An 18061-nucleotide genomic window follows, 5' to 3' on the forward strand; every position below is an offset into this window, starting at 1 on the left:
GGCTGGCTTGGCGCCAAAGGCCGTTCTCGCCAGCCGGCAGAGTGGAACCAGTCCGGCGCGGGCCTAGCCCCTCAATGTGAGGGCTTGGCCCCTAAAGGTGCACCTTTGGGGTGGTCCGACGCCAGAGTGGTTCATGCCACTCCGACACGCCGGGACCCCCCGCCCCGCCGGGTAGGGGAGAATCCCAGCCATGATTTTGATTCCATATTGCGTATAGCTACTTTCCACTATATATGACAATATAGACTTACTGAGGTTGATTTTAATCGTGGGAGTGCTCAGGGAAGGCAGATTATTGTTCAGGAGGGAAAATCCCTGTGCATCACTGAACAAGAGAACCAGCTTATTTCAATTCCCAGACTTCATTAGTACTTGGCAAAATGATTCCTCACTGTAAGCCTGAAGACCGAACACCAGAGCTGAGAGATGTGTGTGGAAAACTAGATTGCTTGGGACCAATGTAGCAGTCCTCAGCTTGAAGTTAGTGCTATGTGGAGAGGAATGTTGTGGGAATCTTTGAAAGCAGGTGCCGGGGAGACTCCGGAACTTTCCCATCTCCAATTCTGGCAAGGACTCAACTTCTCTTGGTCTAGAAAGAGTCTTCATAAAAGTGAAATAAAATGACTTAGCCTGGGCTTTCCGAGCACTCTACTGGCTCCAGATGCCGATCCATTTTTGATCTGTGAGAACCTCTTGAGTTAAAATTGCATCACTGATGACTATGGGCCATGATTCCTGAATATATACTTGACCCTGCCTGCCTGATGTGAGGTGTCTGTTTTGAAGGTGTGCAATGGATTGGCCACGCTAAATTGCCCTTTCATTGGGAAAAAATTAAAGCACAATAATTTTACTTCTGTTCCTTACAATGATCTTGTTCAGTGATGTACATTAATTTGTTAAACTCTCTGTCCCTTCCTGTCCCAGTATGGTTTTCTTTACTCACATTGCTGTACTATTCTAATGCCTCAATGTTTCTATTTGAATGTCTGAATCCCCCGGTCGGAATTCTCCACTCCCGGGAAAAATTGGGAGGGCAGTCGTGAACTCGGCCGAGTTTCACGACGGCCTCGGAGGCTGCTCCTCGCCCCCTATTCTCCCCTCCCGGCGTGGCTAGGAGCGGCGCTCCGTAAATCTCGGCCGCGGGGGCGTCGCGCCGAGAATTACCCGGCCGGCCCGCCTAATGACATCAGCTGCGCATGCACAGGTTGTCCGGCTCCAACCCGCGCATGCGCGGCTGACGCCCCGACGCTGACAGCTCGATCCCGCGCATGCGCGGTGGCCGTCTTTCCCCTCAGCCGCTCCGCAAGACATGGCGGCTTGATCTTGCGGGGCGGCGGAGGGGAAATAGTGCGTCCAATTGAGACGCCGGCCCGACGATTGTGGGCCTGTCCCCTCCCGAGCACAGTCGTGGTGCTCTTTCCCCATGTACTCCCCCAACAGGCCCAAAAGGGCCGTTTCACGACGGCAGCGACCAGGTGTGGGGGGGAGGGGAGAATCGCGGGGGGAGGGGCGTGAATTTTGTCGGGGGGGCCTCCCGCGATTCTCCCACGCCGTGTGGGGCTCTCGAACTGCAGCCATTGCCCAGGACCCCCCCCCCCCCCCCGTTAGTTTAAAGCCCTGTCCACAGCCAGAGTTATTTTTTTAATATAAATTTAGAGTAGCAAATTATTTTCTTTCCAATTAAGGGGCAATTTGGGCAATCCATCTAACCTGCACATCTTTGGGTTGTGGGGGTGAAACCCACACAGACACAGGGAGAATGTGCACATGCCACACTCTCAGTGACCCGGGGCCGGGATCGAACCCGGGTCCTCAGCACCATAGGCAGCAGTGCTAACCACTGCACCACCGTGCCATCCCTGGTACAATTGATCAGGACATTGGTTCCAGCCGGGTTCAAGTGGAGCTCATCCCAACAGATTGGTCACTCTTCTCTGAATATTGATGCCAGTATCCCATGAATCAAAACCCCTTCTCTCCATACCCCTCATTAAATCAAGCGTTGAACTCTCTGGTCTGCTTGATCCTCTGCCAATTAGTTTGTGGCTCGGGTAATAATCTAGAGATTATTACCTTTGAAGTCCTAAATTTTAATTTGGACCTTAACTCCACACATTTTCTTGAGCAAAACATAATTCTTGGTTCTACCTATGCCATTGGTTCCCACATGGAGCAGGGCAACTGGATCCTTCCCCTTCCACTCCAAGTTCCTCCTCCACAAGCAGATATCCTGAACCCAGGCAACAGAACCATCAGGACTCCTGGTTGTGTCTGCAGTGAACAGTATCTATCCCCTGACTATGCTTTCTCCTATCACTACCACGTTGCATTTTGCTTCCCCCACTTGAATGGCACCCTTCATCATGGTCAGTCCTTTCATCCACTATGCAGTCCGTCTCCTCATTCACACAGATAACAAGCACCTCATTCCTGTTGGAGGGCTAAAGCTTCTTGAAATGAAACAAAAATCACTTAGAGTCACACGTAGGCTTCAATGAAGTTACTGTGAAAAGCCCCTAGTTGCCACATTTCGGCGTCTGTTCGGGAGGCCGGTACGGGAATTGAACCCGCGCGCTGGCATTGTTCTGCATTGCAAGCTAGCTGTTTAGCCCACTGTGCTAAACCAGCCCCTCTCCATCACTACCTGCTGTATCCCCTTTCCTGCCTGATTCATCGGCATGTCTCCTCTTCGTGACCTTTGACCAAGTCGAATGTTCTACCTGGCCGAAGGGGAGTGATCGCCTCCTGGAATAAAGTGTCTGGGTAATTGTTCCCCTCCTTGGTGCATTATAATGCCTACAGCCCGCCTCAGCTCAATAACTATGAGCCAAAGTTCCTTCAGCCTCAGACACATGGCAGACACTAGTGTCCAGGAACTCCCACATTCTGCAGTCACAACACATCACCCGCCCTGCCATCTTTATTATGTGTTCATTAATTTATTACCTTCTAATAATTAATTTAAAGTACTTCTACCATTCCCAATAAGCTTTGCTACTGCTACCACAAAAACCCTACAGCTAATATAAACTTACAGCTACCAGTGCATTGTACCAGTTCTTAAACGATAAATGATCAAAACAAGCAAAATACTGACCAACAATCACATAACTGGTTCCCTCTGATGTTACACTTAGTTTTCTTTGAATGTGGACAGTCCAGAGATGGCGTACCACCAAGCTCTTCTGAAGCCTCTGGGTCCACTCCAGTTGTATTTCTGATGGGATAAATCCTTGCAATGGAGAACAAAATTAATTGAACTGACTTGGGTTCAGATACCTTATTATTAGGTCACCATCTCCCCGTGTTTGCGTGGGTTTCAGCCCCCCACAACCCAAAGATGTGCAGGGTATGCTATGCTATGCTATGCTATGCTAAAGATGGTCATGCTAAATTGCCCCTTAATTTGAAAAAATGAATTGGGTACTCTAAATTAATAACAGTAAGAAGTCTTACACCAGGTTAAAGTCCAACATATTTGTTTCAAACACTAGCTTTCGGAGAACTGCTCCTTCCTCAGGTGAGGAAGAAGCAGTGCTCCGAAAGCTAGTGTTTGAAACAAACCTGTTGGACTTTAACCTGGTGTTGTAAGACTTCTTACTGTGCTCACCCCAGTCCAATGCCAGTATCTCCCCATCTAAATTTTTTAAAAAACAAGTCACAGTTACTGGCGTTTGATTGGATGTCTAACCATAATGAAAAAATTTGTTTCCACAATCACCACTCAGGTGTACAAAGGGAGGCACGGTAGCACAGTGGTTAGCACTGTTGCCGCACAGCGGCAGGGATCCAGGTTCGATTCCCGGCTTGGGTCACTTACGGAGTCTGCATGTTCTCCCCGTGTCTGTGATGGGCCTCCTCTGGGTGCTCCAGTTTCCTCCCACAAATCCCGAAAGACGTGCTTGTTAGGTGAATTGGACATTCTGAATTCTCCCTCAGCGTATCCGAACAGGCGCCAGAGTGTGGTGACGGCGGCATTTTCACAGTAACTTCAATGCAGTGTAAATGTAAGCTCCTTGAGACATCAATAAAGATTATTATTATAATAATAGATCCCATGACACCGTCTACAATCAGGCCGATATTTATCGCTCAGACAAGACCGTTAAAAACATAGCTGGTCAAGTATCTCATTGCTGTTTGTGGGAACTTTCTATGTGCAAATTGGCTGCTGTTTTTCCTCCATTACAGCAGTGACTCATTGATTGTGAAGTACTTTTATGAAGTGGTTTGGGACACCTGTAGGTTGTGAAAGGTACCAATCAAATGCAGATCTGCCTTTCCTCCTGAAGAATAAAATCGGAGATGCTCTGCACTCGTGTAGCATCTGTCTAAGTCTTGTGTGAGAGGTAATTAGTTGTTGCAGTGTGCTTCAACTTATTCATGTGGGTAGTTTGCAATTGAGCCCCACCTAGTCATAGACAACGCCGTCTTGTGCTGGGGGCAATGATCTGAACAATACTGCGTTTGGGTAGCCACAAGCACCACTTGTCTTGGCTGGAAGAAACCTGCACAATGTCACTACCCGAAGGGTTGTACTGACATGACAAGCCGCAGCTGGCAGATTAACCTTACGAACGAGGAAGACTGGATCCGCAATCATTTCCTGTTGCTACTTGATTTTTGTTTTCCTCATATCTTGCTGATCTAAGGATCATCAAAAGCAGATTTATTCATGCTGTGCAAATTATTTCACTTGTAAATAGCTGTCCTTATATTTGTAGTAATGTTAAAATAAACCACAACATGCTGAACACATTCTACGTTTTAGACTTGATACACTAATGCAATAAAGGACAACCTGACAACAGGGTGTCTTTAGACACAATAGGCTGCTGTATGGGTTTATCAGTAGAATCCTTACAGTACAGAAGGAGGCTATTCGGCCCATTGGATCGACACCCACCGATCCTCTGAAAGATCGTCCTACCTCGGCACACTCACCCCACCCTAACCCGATAGCCCCACCTAGCCTGCACATTTTTTGGACACTAAGGGGTAACTTAGCATGACCAAGCCACCTAGGCAGCACATGTTTCGACTGTGGGAGGAAATCGGAGCACCCTGAGGAAACCAACGTAGACACGGGGAGAATGTACAGGTTCCACACAGTCACCAGAGGTCAGAATTGAACCCGGGTTCCTGGTGCTGTGAGGCAGCAGTGCTAACCAGTGTGCCGCACTACGAAACGAGTTCAGTCCATTAAAGGGCCATTCAGGAGTCTGTTAACTCCGGGAAAGTAACTTTAAGTAATGACTCCATGGTGCAGTTGTTGACCAGCATTTCATTCATTCAGTGGTCGCTTGGCCCACTCATTCTTGCTGAATAGCAGCGAGTTAATTCAATGTGATTTAAGTGTTAAGGCTGTTGCTTCACAGTTCCAGGGTCGCAGGTTCGATTCCCGGCTTGGATCGCTGTCTGTGCGGAGTCTGCACGTTCTCCCCATGTCTGCGTGGGTTTCCTCCGGGTGCTCCGGTTTTCTCCCACAAATTCCGAAAGACATGGGGCGAAATTCTCCGCACCCGCGGAAAGTCGTAAAACCGTCGTAAAAATCGGGAGCGTTTTACGACGGTCGCGAAGGCTTCATTTCCCGACGGATTCACTTCCTGGAAATGGGCTAGTAGCGCGGCCGCATCAATTACGTGCGTGATGACGACGGAACGCGACGACGACACGATCACGCCCACGTGACGCCGCCCGACGCCGTAAAAAGGCGCGGGCGACCACAGAATCTGTCGGGCAGGATGTCGGAGCCGAGGAGAGCTGCTCCTCGCTTTGTAGATGCTGACGTCGAGGCGCTGCTCGATGCCGTGGAGCAGAGGAGGGGCATCATCCGCCCGCGGAGAGGGCATCGCCAACCTGCCAGCGCGGTACGCCAGACCTGGCGTGACGTGGCTGCTGCCATCAGTGCTGTGGGGCAGACCCCTCGCTCAGCAGAGCAATGTAGGAAGAAGCTACACGACCTCACCAGGTCTGCCAGGGTAAGTGCCATGAGGGTGCCCCCTAGTCACAACCATCCCTCCCCCTTAACTTAAGCACCCCCCCCCCCCCCCCCCCCCGGCTCGGGGGGGGGAGGGGGGGGGGGAGAGGGATTGGGGCAGAGTTATTTGAGGGTGGTTCACAAAGTTGTCACAGACCCAGCGCTCTGGCCCCGAGGAGAGATGCAATCGTCTTATGACAACTTGCCCCCCCCAAACTGTGCCAGTATCTGAACGGACTGCTGATACCTACCGTTTTGTAATGATCTACCTATGTTCCCTCCCCCAACAGGCCAAGGCCGCTCATAACCACCGTGAGCGGCACAAGACTGGAGGGGGTTCGCCCAACCTGCACCCCCTCAGCACCTTTGAACAGAGGGCCCTGGACCTTGTTGGGGGGTCTGCCACCCGCGATATCGCGCAATGCGAGGTTGGCGGAACTGCAGCAAGTGAGACAACCCTCCCTGACAAACACTCACCCCTCCCCCATCCTCTGTCCCTTCACACACCCTGCCCACTGGGATACCTCCCCCATCCTCTGTCCCTTCACACACTCTGCCCACTGGGACACCTCCCCCATCCTCTGTCCCTTCACACCCTGCCCACTGGGACACCTCCCCCATCCTCTGTCCCTTCACAAACCCTGCCCACTGGGACCGTCCAGCGGCCTGCCGAGCAAATCGAAATAACCCGTCTCATTCTCTTCCCTAGGACGTGATGCCGAACGACCAGGGCCGTCTGCCTCCAGACGGAGACAGGAATCTGCCGCCACCTCACCCGGGGCCTCACAACAGAGGGTGCCCGATCAGCGGGCAGCCCTATCCGCCCCAACCCAATCTGCGGACCAGGACGCACAGAGGGTTCGAAGTCCACCACCACCACCAGAAATGGCCAGGGACAACCCTCCTGTCGCTAAGCAGCCCCACACCCTGGAGGAGGCCCTAAACATTGAGAGCGTCGGGCTTGCGGCACTGCTTTCTCCCACCACATCCATCATCCCAGAGACACACACCCCGGCGGGCCTATTTAGTGATGAGTCTCCTGGGGCACAGTCTGGTTGGCACATCACAGCTGAGCAGGTACAGCAGGTGGAGGTCGGAGCAACAGAGGGCCCGGACTCGCGGAGGCCAGACCAGGCCCAGGATGCAGCTGGCTCCCAGACGTTTTCTGAGTTCCTGGAGTTTATCAACCCACCCGCACAGCCGATGCCTCAGGAAACCCAGGGAAACAATGGCGGGAGGAGGGCAGCCTTCCTGGCTCTGCAGACGCTGTTAGAGGAGTCGAACCGCGTCCAAGAGCAGGGAGTGGTGCCGCTCATGGCAGAGACCCAGTCCGACACCGCACGGGTGGCATCCGCGGTGGAGGCAATGGGTCAGGTTATGCAAGACGTTGGGGTTAATGTACACGCGTCATCCTCGGCCCTGGACAGGGTTGCCCTCTCACAGGCAGCAATGTGCCAGAGCCAAAACGACATTGCCGGCGCCCTGCGGGCCATGGCCGAGTCTCAGCAGGTCATAGCCCAGTCGCAGCAGTCGGTCGCGGAGACCATCAACCGCCTGACACATGTGCTGGATGGCGTCGTGCACACACAGGTTGAGATCGCACAGTCCCTGGCAGGAATGTCTAACTCCCTGGACTCCGTCTCTGCAAACCTTCGGATCCTGGTGGATACCGTTGCAGGCCTCCAGGACTGGCAGTGCCAGGTGTCGGTGGTGCGACGGGGCACCTCCCCGCTCGCACCTCTGTCCCAAAGTGAGGCCCGGGGGCCACCGGGCTCCCCGAGGGAGGAGGAGGTTTCGGGGCCCGTCCCATTAACTCCATCACGGGACGTCCCGGAATTCTCGGCCTCCCCCCGTCCCATCCCTGGTGCATCGGGTGGGCAGCAGGCAGAGCAGGGTGGCACAATGTCACCCGAGACGCCCGCAGAGCAGCCTGGCCTATCAAGGCCTGGTCGCCCCAGGAAACGCTTAGCCAAGGAGAAACGAGTCGAGGGGGGCGATTCGCAGCAATCCTCCTCCACTCCTGCTGTATCATCTGGGGAGTCACTTAGACGTAGTGGTAGGGCCCGTAAGGCAACTAAGATAGACACTGAGTAAGTTGGCACGGGTGAAGGGCACAGTTTAGTTGTAGGGGCTAGGGCACCTGTAAATAATTGTTAATATTAAACGCACTGTTCCACCTTACTTGTAATACCGTGTGATTGTTCCACATCCACAGGAATCGTGATGGTGACCGAGTGTCGCTGGGGGTGACGGGTGGTGAAACCTCGGTGCCGGGTGTGCAGTCCCTGCCCCTACCCCCTCCCACAGCTAGCCCACGCGGGCACGTGATGGAGTGTCAGTGACGAACTCAGCGGCCACCAAGGTGGATGGTTCAGCTATTGCCATGGGTCAGACTCTCTCTAACGATTCTGAGCTCACAGCTCTTCGCAGAGCGGGCTGTCATCATTCCACATGGCACTGATCACACCCGCTGATACAGCCATCAATGTTGTGCCATTCCGTCTGCACCCAGTGATAAGCGTCATGTCGAAGTGGAGCAGTGTACACTGAGGGAGGGGGGGGGGGGGGGGTTGTGGTGGTGGCAGTTGTGTGGTGACCCTCTGCATGACTAGCGATGCAGGTGGTGGTTTGGTGTTCATTGGGGACGTCACATGCGATGCATGAACCGTGCTGCCACCAGGGCGTCGCGTGCCCGCCGTCCTTGCCGGGTCCGTCGTGCCGCCTCCTGGACATCACCAGCACCTGGGTCGTGTCTGCGTTCTGCGCCCGCCACTCCGCCAGCCTCCTCCTCCTCCTCCTCCTCCTCCTCCTCCTCCTCCTCCTCCTCCTCCTCCTCCTCCTCCTCCTCCTCCCTCGCCTCCTCCTCCTCCTCCTCCTCCTCTGTGCTGGCACCACTGCCACTAGCTTCTCCCTCCTCCTCCTGCAACAGGTCATCTCCCCTCTGCATCGCGATGTTGTGCAGCGCACAGCAGACCACTACAATGCGAGCGACCCTGTCGGCCTGGTACTGCAGGGCCCCTCCGGAGCGGTCCAGGCACCTGAATCTCATCTTCAGGAGGCCAAGGCAGCGCTCCACCACACCCCTGGTTGCTGCATGGGCCTCGTTGTATCGTGTTTCCGCATTGGTCTGAGGCCTCCGTATAGGCGTCATCACCAAGACCTCAGCGGATAACCCCTGTCGCCTAGCAACCAGCCCCTCAGCCGGGGGGGACGTCCCTCAAACATCGCAGGGATGAACGACTGCGCTAGTATGTAGGAGTCATGCACACTCCCTGGGAACCTTGCACAGACGTTCATGAACCTCATGTGGGGGTCGCATACCACCTGGACATTAATGGAGTATGTCCCCCTCCTGTTTGTGAACACTTCCTTGTCCACACCAGGCGGGCGCATGGGGACGTGAACACAGTCGATTGACCCCTGAACCCTCGGTATCCCGGCCACACTGGCAAATCCACGGGCTCGTGAGTCTTGACTTGCTTGGTCCTCGGGAAAGGTGATGTAGCGGTCCGCGATGGCATAGAGGGCGTCGGTCACATCCCGGATGCACCTGTGCACCGATGACTGGGAGATCCCGGAGACGTCCCCGCTCGGAGACTGGAAGGAGCCGGTAGCATAGAAGTTCAGAGCGACCGTCACCTTGCTGGCAACCGGGATCGCGTGTCCTCCCCCCGTTCCACGTGGGGCGAGGTGCGACAGGAGTTGGCAGATATGTATCACCGTCTGCCTACTCAGCCGGAGTCTTCTCCTGCAGGTGATGTCCGGCATTGTTAGGAAAGAGACCCGGACACGGTACACCCTCGGCTTTGGTCATCGTCTCTGGCGCCGTGGCTGCACCCTCACTCTCTCCTCTTCCTCTTCCTCCTCCTCCTCCCCCCCCATGCTGCTCGACGACTGGCAACTCCTCGGCCCTTCCCTCTGCTGCTGCAGCTGGCCCTGCAGCCACTGCGGGTTGTGGGTGTGGATGCTGCTGCATCTCCAAATCCAGTAGAGCGGCCCCAACCACTGCGCAGAACATCGCCGTTCTGTTCCCATACATCGTGCTAACCTAAAGAAGGGTGGTGGGAGGCAGAGAAACGGGACATGTTAGACGGAGGTTAGTCGACACCTCGGCAGCCGCCAGCCATGGGATACCAGTGTGTCCCGGTGGCCTGGTCGCGCTGCTGACACGCGGTCAGCCTAACCCCTGGTCACTTTCTGCATCCAACGGCCAGTAAACTATGGCCTCCTCACGGGTGCGTCAGTGGCCTGTGTCCGTAAGCCACAGGGGAACCAGCGGCCGTGTCCTCATCACCGGCACACCATGGCATGCTGGCAGACATATTGTTACGGGGTTGGACGGCTCACTCTCTACCTAACCCCCCCTCCCCTCCGTCGCCCCCCACTGCCTCCCCTGTCTCCCCCACTGCCTACCCCGTCGCCCCCCACTGCCTCCCCCATCTCCCCCCACTGCCTCCCCCGTCTCCCCCACTGCCTCCCCCGTCGCCCCCCACTGCCTCCCCCGTCGCCCCACACTCCCCCCGCTCTGGACCCCCTCCCGTTCCCAGGGATGCCTTCCCCGTTGTGGCCAGACTCGAGCGGTGCGCTGAGCGGTGCGCTGAGCGGTGCGCTGAGTGGTGCCCTGACCTCCTCCAAGCTGTCGTCAGCCAGGCCGACTGGTTGACGAATTTAAAAAGCAGGTGTGTTTCACGACGTGCAAACAGGGCGCCATGACGTCGGGACTTCGGCCCATCCGGGCCGGTGAATAGCGGGGGGGGGCTATCAGTGGCGATTCTGGTCGTGTCGGGGCGGGAAGGAGGCGTTTGTCGGGAATGGCGACTCCGACATTTTGCCGGGTTCGGAGAATAGCGGGAGGGCGTCGGAACAGCGTCGCCGTAAAAATTTCCGACGCCCTCTATTCTCGGACCCGTCGTGAGTCCGGAGAATCTCGCCCATGCCGTTAGGTAATTTGGACATTCTGAATTCTCCCTCTGTGTACCCAAACAGGTGCCGGAATGTGGCGACTAGGGGCTTTTCATTGCAGTGTTATTGTAAGCCTACTTGTGACAATAAAGATTATTATCATGACCAGAAGTTTACATTGTTTGCAAGCGTGCATGCCCTATGTCTTTTTGTCTGATATTATGCGCTTCCGGATCGGGTGCAAACCCGCCCGAGCAACATAACATTCTGTAACTTGGCCATCCAGCGGAAAATCAGGGGCGGAATTCTCCGACCCCTCGGGGGACCCCCCGGGGGGTGGGAGAATCACCCAGGGCTGGCGTCAAATTCACCCCCGCCGTGGCCCGAATTCTCTGCCACCCGGGAATCGGTGGGGGCGGGAATCGCGCCGCGCCGGTCGGTGGGCCCCCTGTGGTGATTCTCCGGCCCGCGATGGGCCGAAGTCCAGCCGCTGACAGGCCGTTCCCACCGGCAAGAATCAAAGCACGTTTGGTGCCGGCGGGATTGGCGCCGCGGGTGGGTGCCTGGGTCTTGGGGGGTGCCCCCACGGTGGCCTGGTCAGCGATCGGGGCCCACCGATCGGCGGGCGGGCCTGTGCCGTGGGGGCACTCTTTTTCTTCCGCCCCGCCATGGCCTTCACCATGGCGGGGGCGGACGAGAACCCCTCCCCTGCTCATGCACCGGTATGATATTAGCAGCCGCTGACGCACCGGCGCATGCGTGGACTTCCGCCGGCCGGCGAAGGCCTTTCGGCTCCGGCTGGCGGGACGTGTGTCTGTGCCCACTTCTGGATCCGTCGGGAGTGCGCTTGACGGGCGAAATGCTTCCCACAAGGTGAGTTTGGAGGTGAGGGCTGCATTTAACAGTGCAGAAAGATGCAGCGTGGTGACCTCTCCGCCTTCCTGTCTCTACTCCAATTATGTCTGGGGCAGGAAAGTTTGTGGGTGGCCTTCCCGCCCCACCACCAGTTGAAGCCCTTAAGTAGGCAGTAAATACCCACTTGTAGACCTCACCACATCTAACAAGAAGCTCAGCATTTGCCACGTAGGAAATTCAAAGAACAAACCCTGCCGTGTTTGCATGCATGCTTCTGGGGAACTCATTGTCCAAAGGTACTCAGTGCCTGATTGAGGGGCCATCATTAGGAAGGGGGGGGGGGGAACATACTGAGAGTCACCGTTTGCCACCGCACACATACTGCACCCCACCACACACACTCCTCCCACCCTCACTCAACTGTGGCCAGGGTCCCTTGATGATTCTAGGTATGTCCCTGCATGTATTGCTGGCAGCTTCCACCGGTCTTGCTGAGAGTGGGCAGCTCCCAGCCTCAGATTGGCTGGCAGTTCTCAGCAAGTGGGATTCCTGCTCCGGGGTTCCTTGATCTCGGGGAATGCTGACTGCTGACCTCTTAGTGTCTGAGAGGCACAAAATACTAGCTGGCCTCTCCCAAAGGATGCAACACAGTACCCTCACCGGCTCACCAGCGTGCCCTGTTGCTTGAATGAAATAGCAGCCAATAGATCAGAATACAGGAGGAGAAATGGCCAGGTGGTATGGGCCTGGTGATGCAAGAACAGCAATGGTCATATCAGTAGCTTCAGTGGTCTGAACAAATGCACAGTCAAAGCAAGAGAGCCATGTGCAGTGGCCAAAGTTAGATGAGAAATTGTAGATCAAGGCTGGCTTAAAATTGAATCACCAACAAAGTTTTTAATCTGGGAGGAAGGGCCATAGGATAAAAACTGTTTGGGATCAGAGGAATGTCAGAAATGCTGGGCAGATCGAGAAAGGCTGATCTGATTGATGAGAATTGATGAGGGAGAATGAAATTGAGGCCTTGAAGGTCAAATTCCACAAGTTGTGCCCTTATTTTGGTAAGGGACAATTGAGATTAAGTGAAGCCAGGATCTAAAAACTGAGTAAAGGAAGAAAAGGGAATGGGTGGGATTTGTCATTCAGGATTCAACAAATAAAGGGCGAGATTCTCCCGAAACGGGAGAAATCGTAAAGCTGCCGTAAAACCCGGGCGGGTTTTACGGCAGCGCGCCCCTTCCCGACCGGGGACCGATTCTGGTCCCCGGTCGGGGCTAGCAGCCCGACGCCGTAGGCTCCGGCAAGACGGGCTTAACGAAAATCGTTAAGCCCGCTTGCTGGAGTTAGCGCCGGCTGACGCGTCATATGACGTCAGCCGCGCATGCGCAGTTTGGAAGACTCCAACCCGCGCATGCGCGGGTGACGTCATCGCGTTTTTGCGTGAAACCCGCGCATGCGCAGGCCGGGTTGCCCCTCAGCCGCCCCGCGAATGGATACTGCGGGGCGGCGGAAGGACAAGTAGTGCGCGGGCATCGGGCCCGCTGCCCGCGATCGGTGGGAACCGATCGCGGGCCCATGGCACCCTTGGCACGGCCGTGGTACTGCCGTGCCAATCGGTGCCATGGTTATAAAAAGCGAGTTTGTGACGCCGTTTTTACGAACGGCAAGACCAGGTGTGTTTGCCGTTCGTAAAAACGGCGGAAAGGGCTGGGACTTCGGCCCATCTAACAGCTGAGAATCGCTGCCGGCCGTAAAAAAACGGCGGCAGCGATTCGGGTCGGGACTTCGGCGGGGGGGGGGGGGGGGAGAATAGCGGGAGGGCGGCAAAAATGTCGGGAAGGCCCTCCCGCTATTCTCCCACCCGTCGTGGGGGTCGGAGAATTTCGCCCAAGGATTTTCTTTGTGACATGGGTCTAGGACTAGGTCCCTTGCAGCTTGGACTCTTGTGCCAGATTGTTGAAGTCAAGATATATTTTGAAACAAGTGAGAGGGGCTGAGAAATGTCAGTATTGCAAAGTGAAGTACAGTAGTGTTGATTGGGACTCATAGTAGCCAGTGCTCATCGTCCCAGTGTTCCAAGAGTTTCAGATGGTTGGGATCAAAATACGATCCAATTTAAGGGTTAAAAGTCTCTGTTAGAGCATGTTTGACTGTACCAGACATGTTTTTAGAAAGAATGTTGTTTGAATGAACGAATGAATTCATGAATGAATATCACTTATTGTCACAAGTAGGCTTCAAATGAAGTTACTGTGAAATACCCCTAGTCGCTACATTCCGGCCCTTGTTTGGGGTGGCCGGTACGGGAATTGAACCGTGCTGCTGGCCTGCCTGGGTCTGCTTTAAAAGCCAGCGATTTAGCCCAGTGTGCTAAACCAGTTATTTTGCAAGACCAGAAAGCTTTTAGGAGCTAGGGGTGAAATTGACCATGGTAAAAGCCTGGGCTAATGCATTGCTGTTTGACCAAGGGGAGCCCCTGGGGAGTTGATCTATTTTCAGCCCAAGGGGTTAATTTGATTCCTGCTTGGGCAGATGATGACATTGCTGGATGGAGCTAAGGTATTCAGACATTTTGAGAAAGCTTTTGTGTGGAGTCTGGATCTGGCTTCGCTTTAGACCACACGTTAAAGTATTTTGCTCTCACCATAGGATCGTCAACAAAAAAAATTAATAGTATTTAAAGCCATGCAGACTTGTCGTAGGACAATGAAGACGCTGAAACAAACCAGTTGAAATAGCTTTTGAACTAATTGGGAATAGAGATAGTAACTAAGGGTATTATATTTATTGTATTGAGTTGTACAGTTTTATGGGTTATTGTAAGCTATTTACTGGTGTGATGTTAAAGAGTTTAACATTCTGTCAATGATGAAGTTTAAAAAAAAATACCAAATCACTATTTCTTTGTGCAATAACTCCTTGGAGCGAGATATATTTTCCATTCAGTCTTACAAAAGAATCTAAAATATTGGGGTTTCGGTAAAGTATCCTAGCCGCTGTTGGGGTCTGGCCTGGGATCGTACTACGAGGCAATGGTCAAAAGGAACAATCACACTTGTTTTTTTGGGGAAAAATCTACAAAAGCAGGCTTTCAATATTGTGCCAATAACGTTGCTCTGACTCTTGTTTCCGCAGGTGCACATGTTAAATTACTCCATCACAGACGGTCGAGCACCTGCCCATGAAGATCAAGCAGAAGTGGTACATCGGACGAAACGAAGCCAGAACAAAGAGCCAGGAGAGAGAGGTGAACAAACAGTTAAAGGGGATAGAGATTAGAACATGGGTACAGGTATGGATTTTGTTTTAAAGTAAAGCTGTAACCTATGAGCTGTCTAAAGACTTTTAAAATTCTTCCAAGAGCTTCTTATTGAACTTTTAATCTACTAAAATGAGAAATACTGAATACACGTTTTGTTTACAGTTGTGTTTTAATGAGGATTCATTAACTGTCAAATTTTGTTCAAAAAAACAAGCCATTTGGTTAAGACTTTACTTTAAACCATTGCCTTTCCCAACCCACGTTATCAGCAAGAACCCTTGTTTGTGTCTTTCGAATTGTACGATCCAATCTCTTGCCGTGTTAAATGGAGCTATTTGCTCTAATGTCGTTTTCTTTCCCTTTCTCCAGATCATGTTGTACTTGTCCTTTGTAGGTACTCAGGAAATTATCTTTTTTAAATGGTGCATGATTTCTGCTCAACATCCACTTGTAGGAAAGCATTCCCTGTTCTCAAACCTAGTATGGTGATACAGATGTATAAATGATTCACGCACCTGAACAAGAGGCGGCCAGAAAAACGTGTGTTGTGCAGCTGATCAAAAATTGAGTTTAACGATTTGACAATTCACACAAGCACCAAGCAATACATATTACTTAAAATCAAGGACCTGAGTGATCACCCCTCGTGGCGCTTGAGGTTCTTCTTCAGAATTGACAATGTATCTAGTTTCAGTGTGAGTTAGAATGAATGAAAATCCCACTTTGATCAGATCCTACTGTTATTAGACATGGCTGATGGGTTGTTTTAGGGGCAGCTGTAACCCCTGAACTATCTCAAGCTCATCTAATCCCAACAACGCCTAACTATTTTGGCACTCTTAAGCCAAGGATTGTTTTAAGTTGACTCATTTGATTCAGATCAGTTTTGGATTTTCCAGCCATGGCCACCCTCGACCCCCACCCCAGTATGTGTTCCCTAGCGGCAGAAGATCTTGCCATTGTTCAATGGCGGGTCGTCTCCACCGCTACATTACACATCGCTGAAGGTGCAGAAAATCCCCCGCCCCTCCTTTCTGTTTTGTGTTTGTCCAGCGATTCACAAATAAGGGTGGGAGTGTGAATAAATTATTGGCCAAAGTTTTATGTTGCTCTAGAGGGCGTGCGCCCAACCTGGACGTGATGTGGCCCATTGCCACTGAATGGGGTGGCCACCCCTTAAAACTGAACAGCGAGGACAACACTGGAATAGTTCGACATAAATTAGTTTATTAAGGATTGAGATTAATCACAGAAAGTATACCCAATAATCATTATTAATCATTAAACCTGTATTTTAGGACATAGCAGTGATAAGCATTTAAACTCTTGCTACAAGCAATGGCCACAATGTATGATGAGATTTAAGCTAGCTAACTTGCCCATGTGTTTTGAGACAAACGGGGTTGTGTGGCCAGCAAATTCCACAGTCAACACAGTAAACAGTTCTTAACGATGCCCCAATATCCTGTCCTAAGACAATCCATGGTGTAAAGAGGAAATCAGCATTGACATCTTGCCCCGGATGAACAATGGGGTGGACAGGAACTGACTGCGACACTGTTGTTGAAAACTCACCACTATTCTTAGAAATCCCCCTATACCGAAAAGGGTCGATATTCTAAATGGTGAACAGGGATTCTCACTCACTGACTCCTATGCAGGCTTCAGTGGGTGCTATTCAGGTCAAACTATGTTTTCAAGTTATCCCCCGGTATAACCCATACCTTCACCGAAGAATTTTACCTACTTACCCCTTAGTAGCATTGATATCCTGGGGCCTGCGTTGCGAAGTAAGTAAAGAAGGCTAATAACCACTGTTTCAGGTTAAAACTATCAAGTTATTTTATTATTTTTTTTCTTTTAAAAGATGCAATCACTGTCTTTACATAAAAGTAAAAAGATCTTGCTTCTGGATCCTTCTGGTTGGTTGAAGGGACCTTCAGGCCCAACTTGATAATCAATCTTCTTTTTAAAATCTGGTCTTCTTTAGATGAGTTTGTGCCATCTGCACGGTGATGTCATCCGCGCATGCGCGGGTTGGAACCGGCAACTCGCGCATGCGCGGATGACATCATGAAAAGCGCCGTTCGCGCGTCATTTCTGGCGGCCGAGGTTGCGGCCGCGAACGACGGGGGCCCGCTCCTAGCCCCCCAGGTGGGGATGAATTAGGTGCGGGGAGCGGGCCCCGAGGCCATCGTGGACCACGGCCGAGTTCACGACGGCCTCCGCGATTTTTGGCCTTAGCGGAGATTACCGCCCTATATACTTTTCTAACAGTTATTAAGTTTTTATGACTTTATTGTAAAGTAACTTTTATTTCACTTGGATTATAAAAAGTATCTTTGATCTAAACATTCTAATACAACTAAGAGTTCATTTTGGGTTGACCTCACCTCTTAGGTCTCTGATTACATTGTTTCCTTTGTGATTTGATTTCATTAGACGTGTGAATTTTGATCCCTGTCATTTCTATAGTTTTATTTGCCAATTGTGACCCAGCTCATAATTTTGACTTTGAGTTTGACTTTAAATTATGTTTCTCGTAGATTGATAGTCTCCAATTTTCTTTTAATTTACCTGTTTTCAGCAGAGCTTCACATCTATATATTTGCCCCCCCTAGTCATTCTTTTCTATCTGCTGATTTTTCTTCAATGAAGGTGTGAATCATTGCTTTTAGCGTAATGCTAAAAATCCACTTGGTTCTCACTTGAAAGGCTTACATTTATCACCTAACTCAACTGAAACCCTCATCCATGCTTTTCCAGATGTTTAATTTCAATGAAGGTGTGAGCCATTGTTTTTACCTTCATACAAAAGTCCTGTTTGTTTGCTAAGCCTGTTTGGAAGATGGAATCTGCATTTTATAATCCTGCTCTTTGCAACTGCTGTTAGCCCTTTGTGGGATATTTCCCTGTATCCTCTCATGTTTCTCTCAGACCAGATATTGCCAGACTTCCATGTTTCAAATGACACATCATTCCATATTTTCAATTCTAACACATAGGATGGGAATGTCAGAAAAACAACGTTAGAATGGAAACAAGGGCCGGGATTCTCC

General features: G+C 51.9%; 1 protein-coding gene across 3 annotated transcripts in view; it reads left to right on the forward strand.

Moving 5' to 3' along the window:
* The window catches only part of eda (ectodysplasin A), a 303914-nt gene that overhangs the window by 140914 nt on the left and 144939 nt on the right, over positions 1-18061 (forward strand). For all 3 annotated transcript variants that reach the window (XM_038776069.1, XM_038776071.1, XM_038776072.1), the window contains exon 2: positions 14876-14987. In XM_038776069.1, coding sequence (XP_038631997.1) covers positions 14876-14987 — 112 coding nt within the window. The remainder of the gene's footprint in view (positions 1-14875; positions 14988-18061) is intronic.

Source organism: Scyliorhinus canicula, chromosome 17 (genome assembly GCF_902713615.1).
Source record: "Scyliorhinus canicula chromosome 17, sScyCan1.1, whole genome shotgun sequence".
Lineage (NCBI taxonomy): Eukaryota > Metazoa > Chordata > Chondrichthyes > Carcharhiniformes > Scyliorhinidae > Scyliorhinus > Scyliorhinus canicula.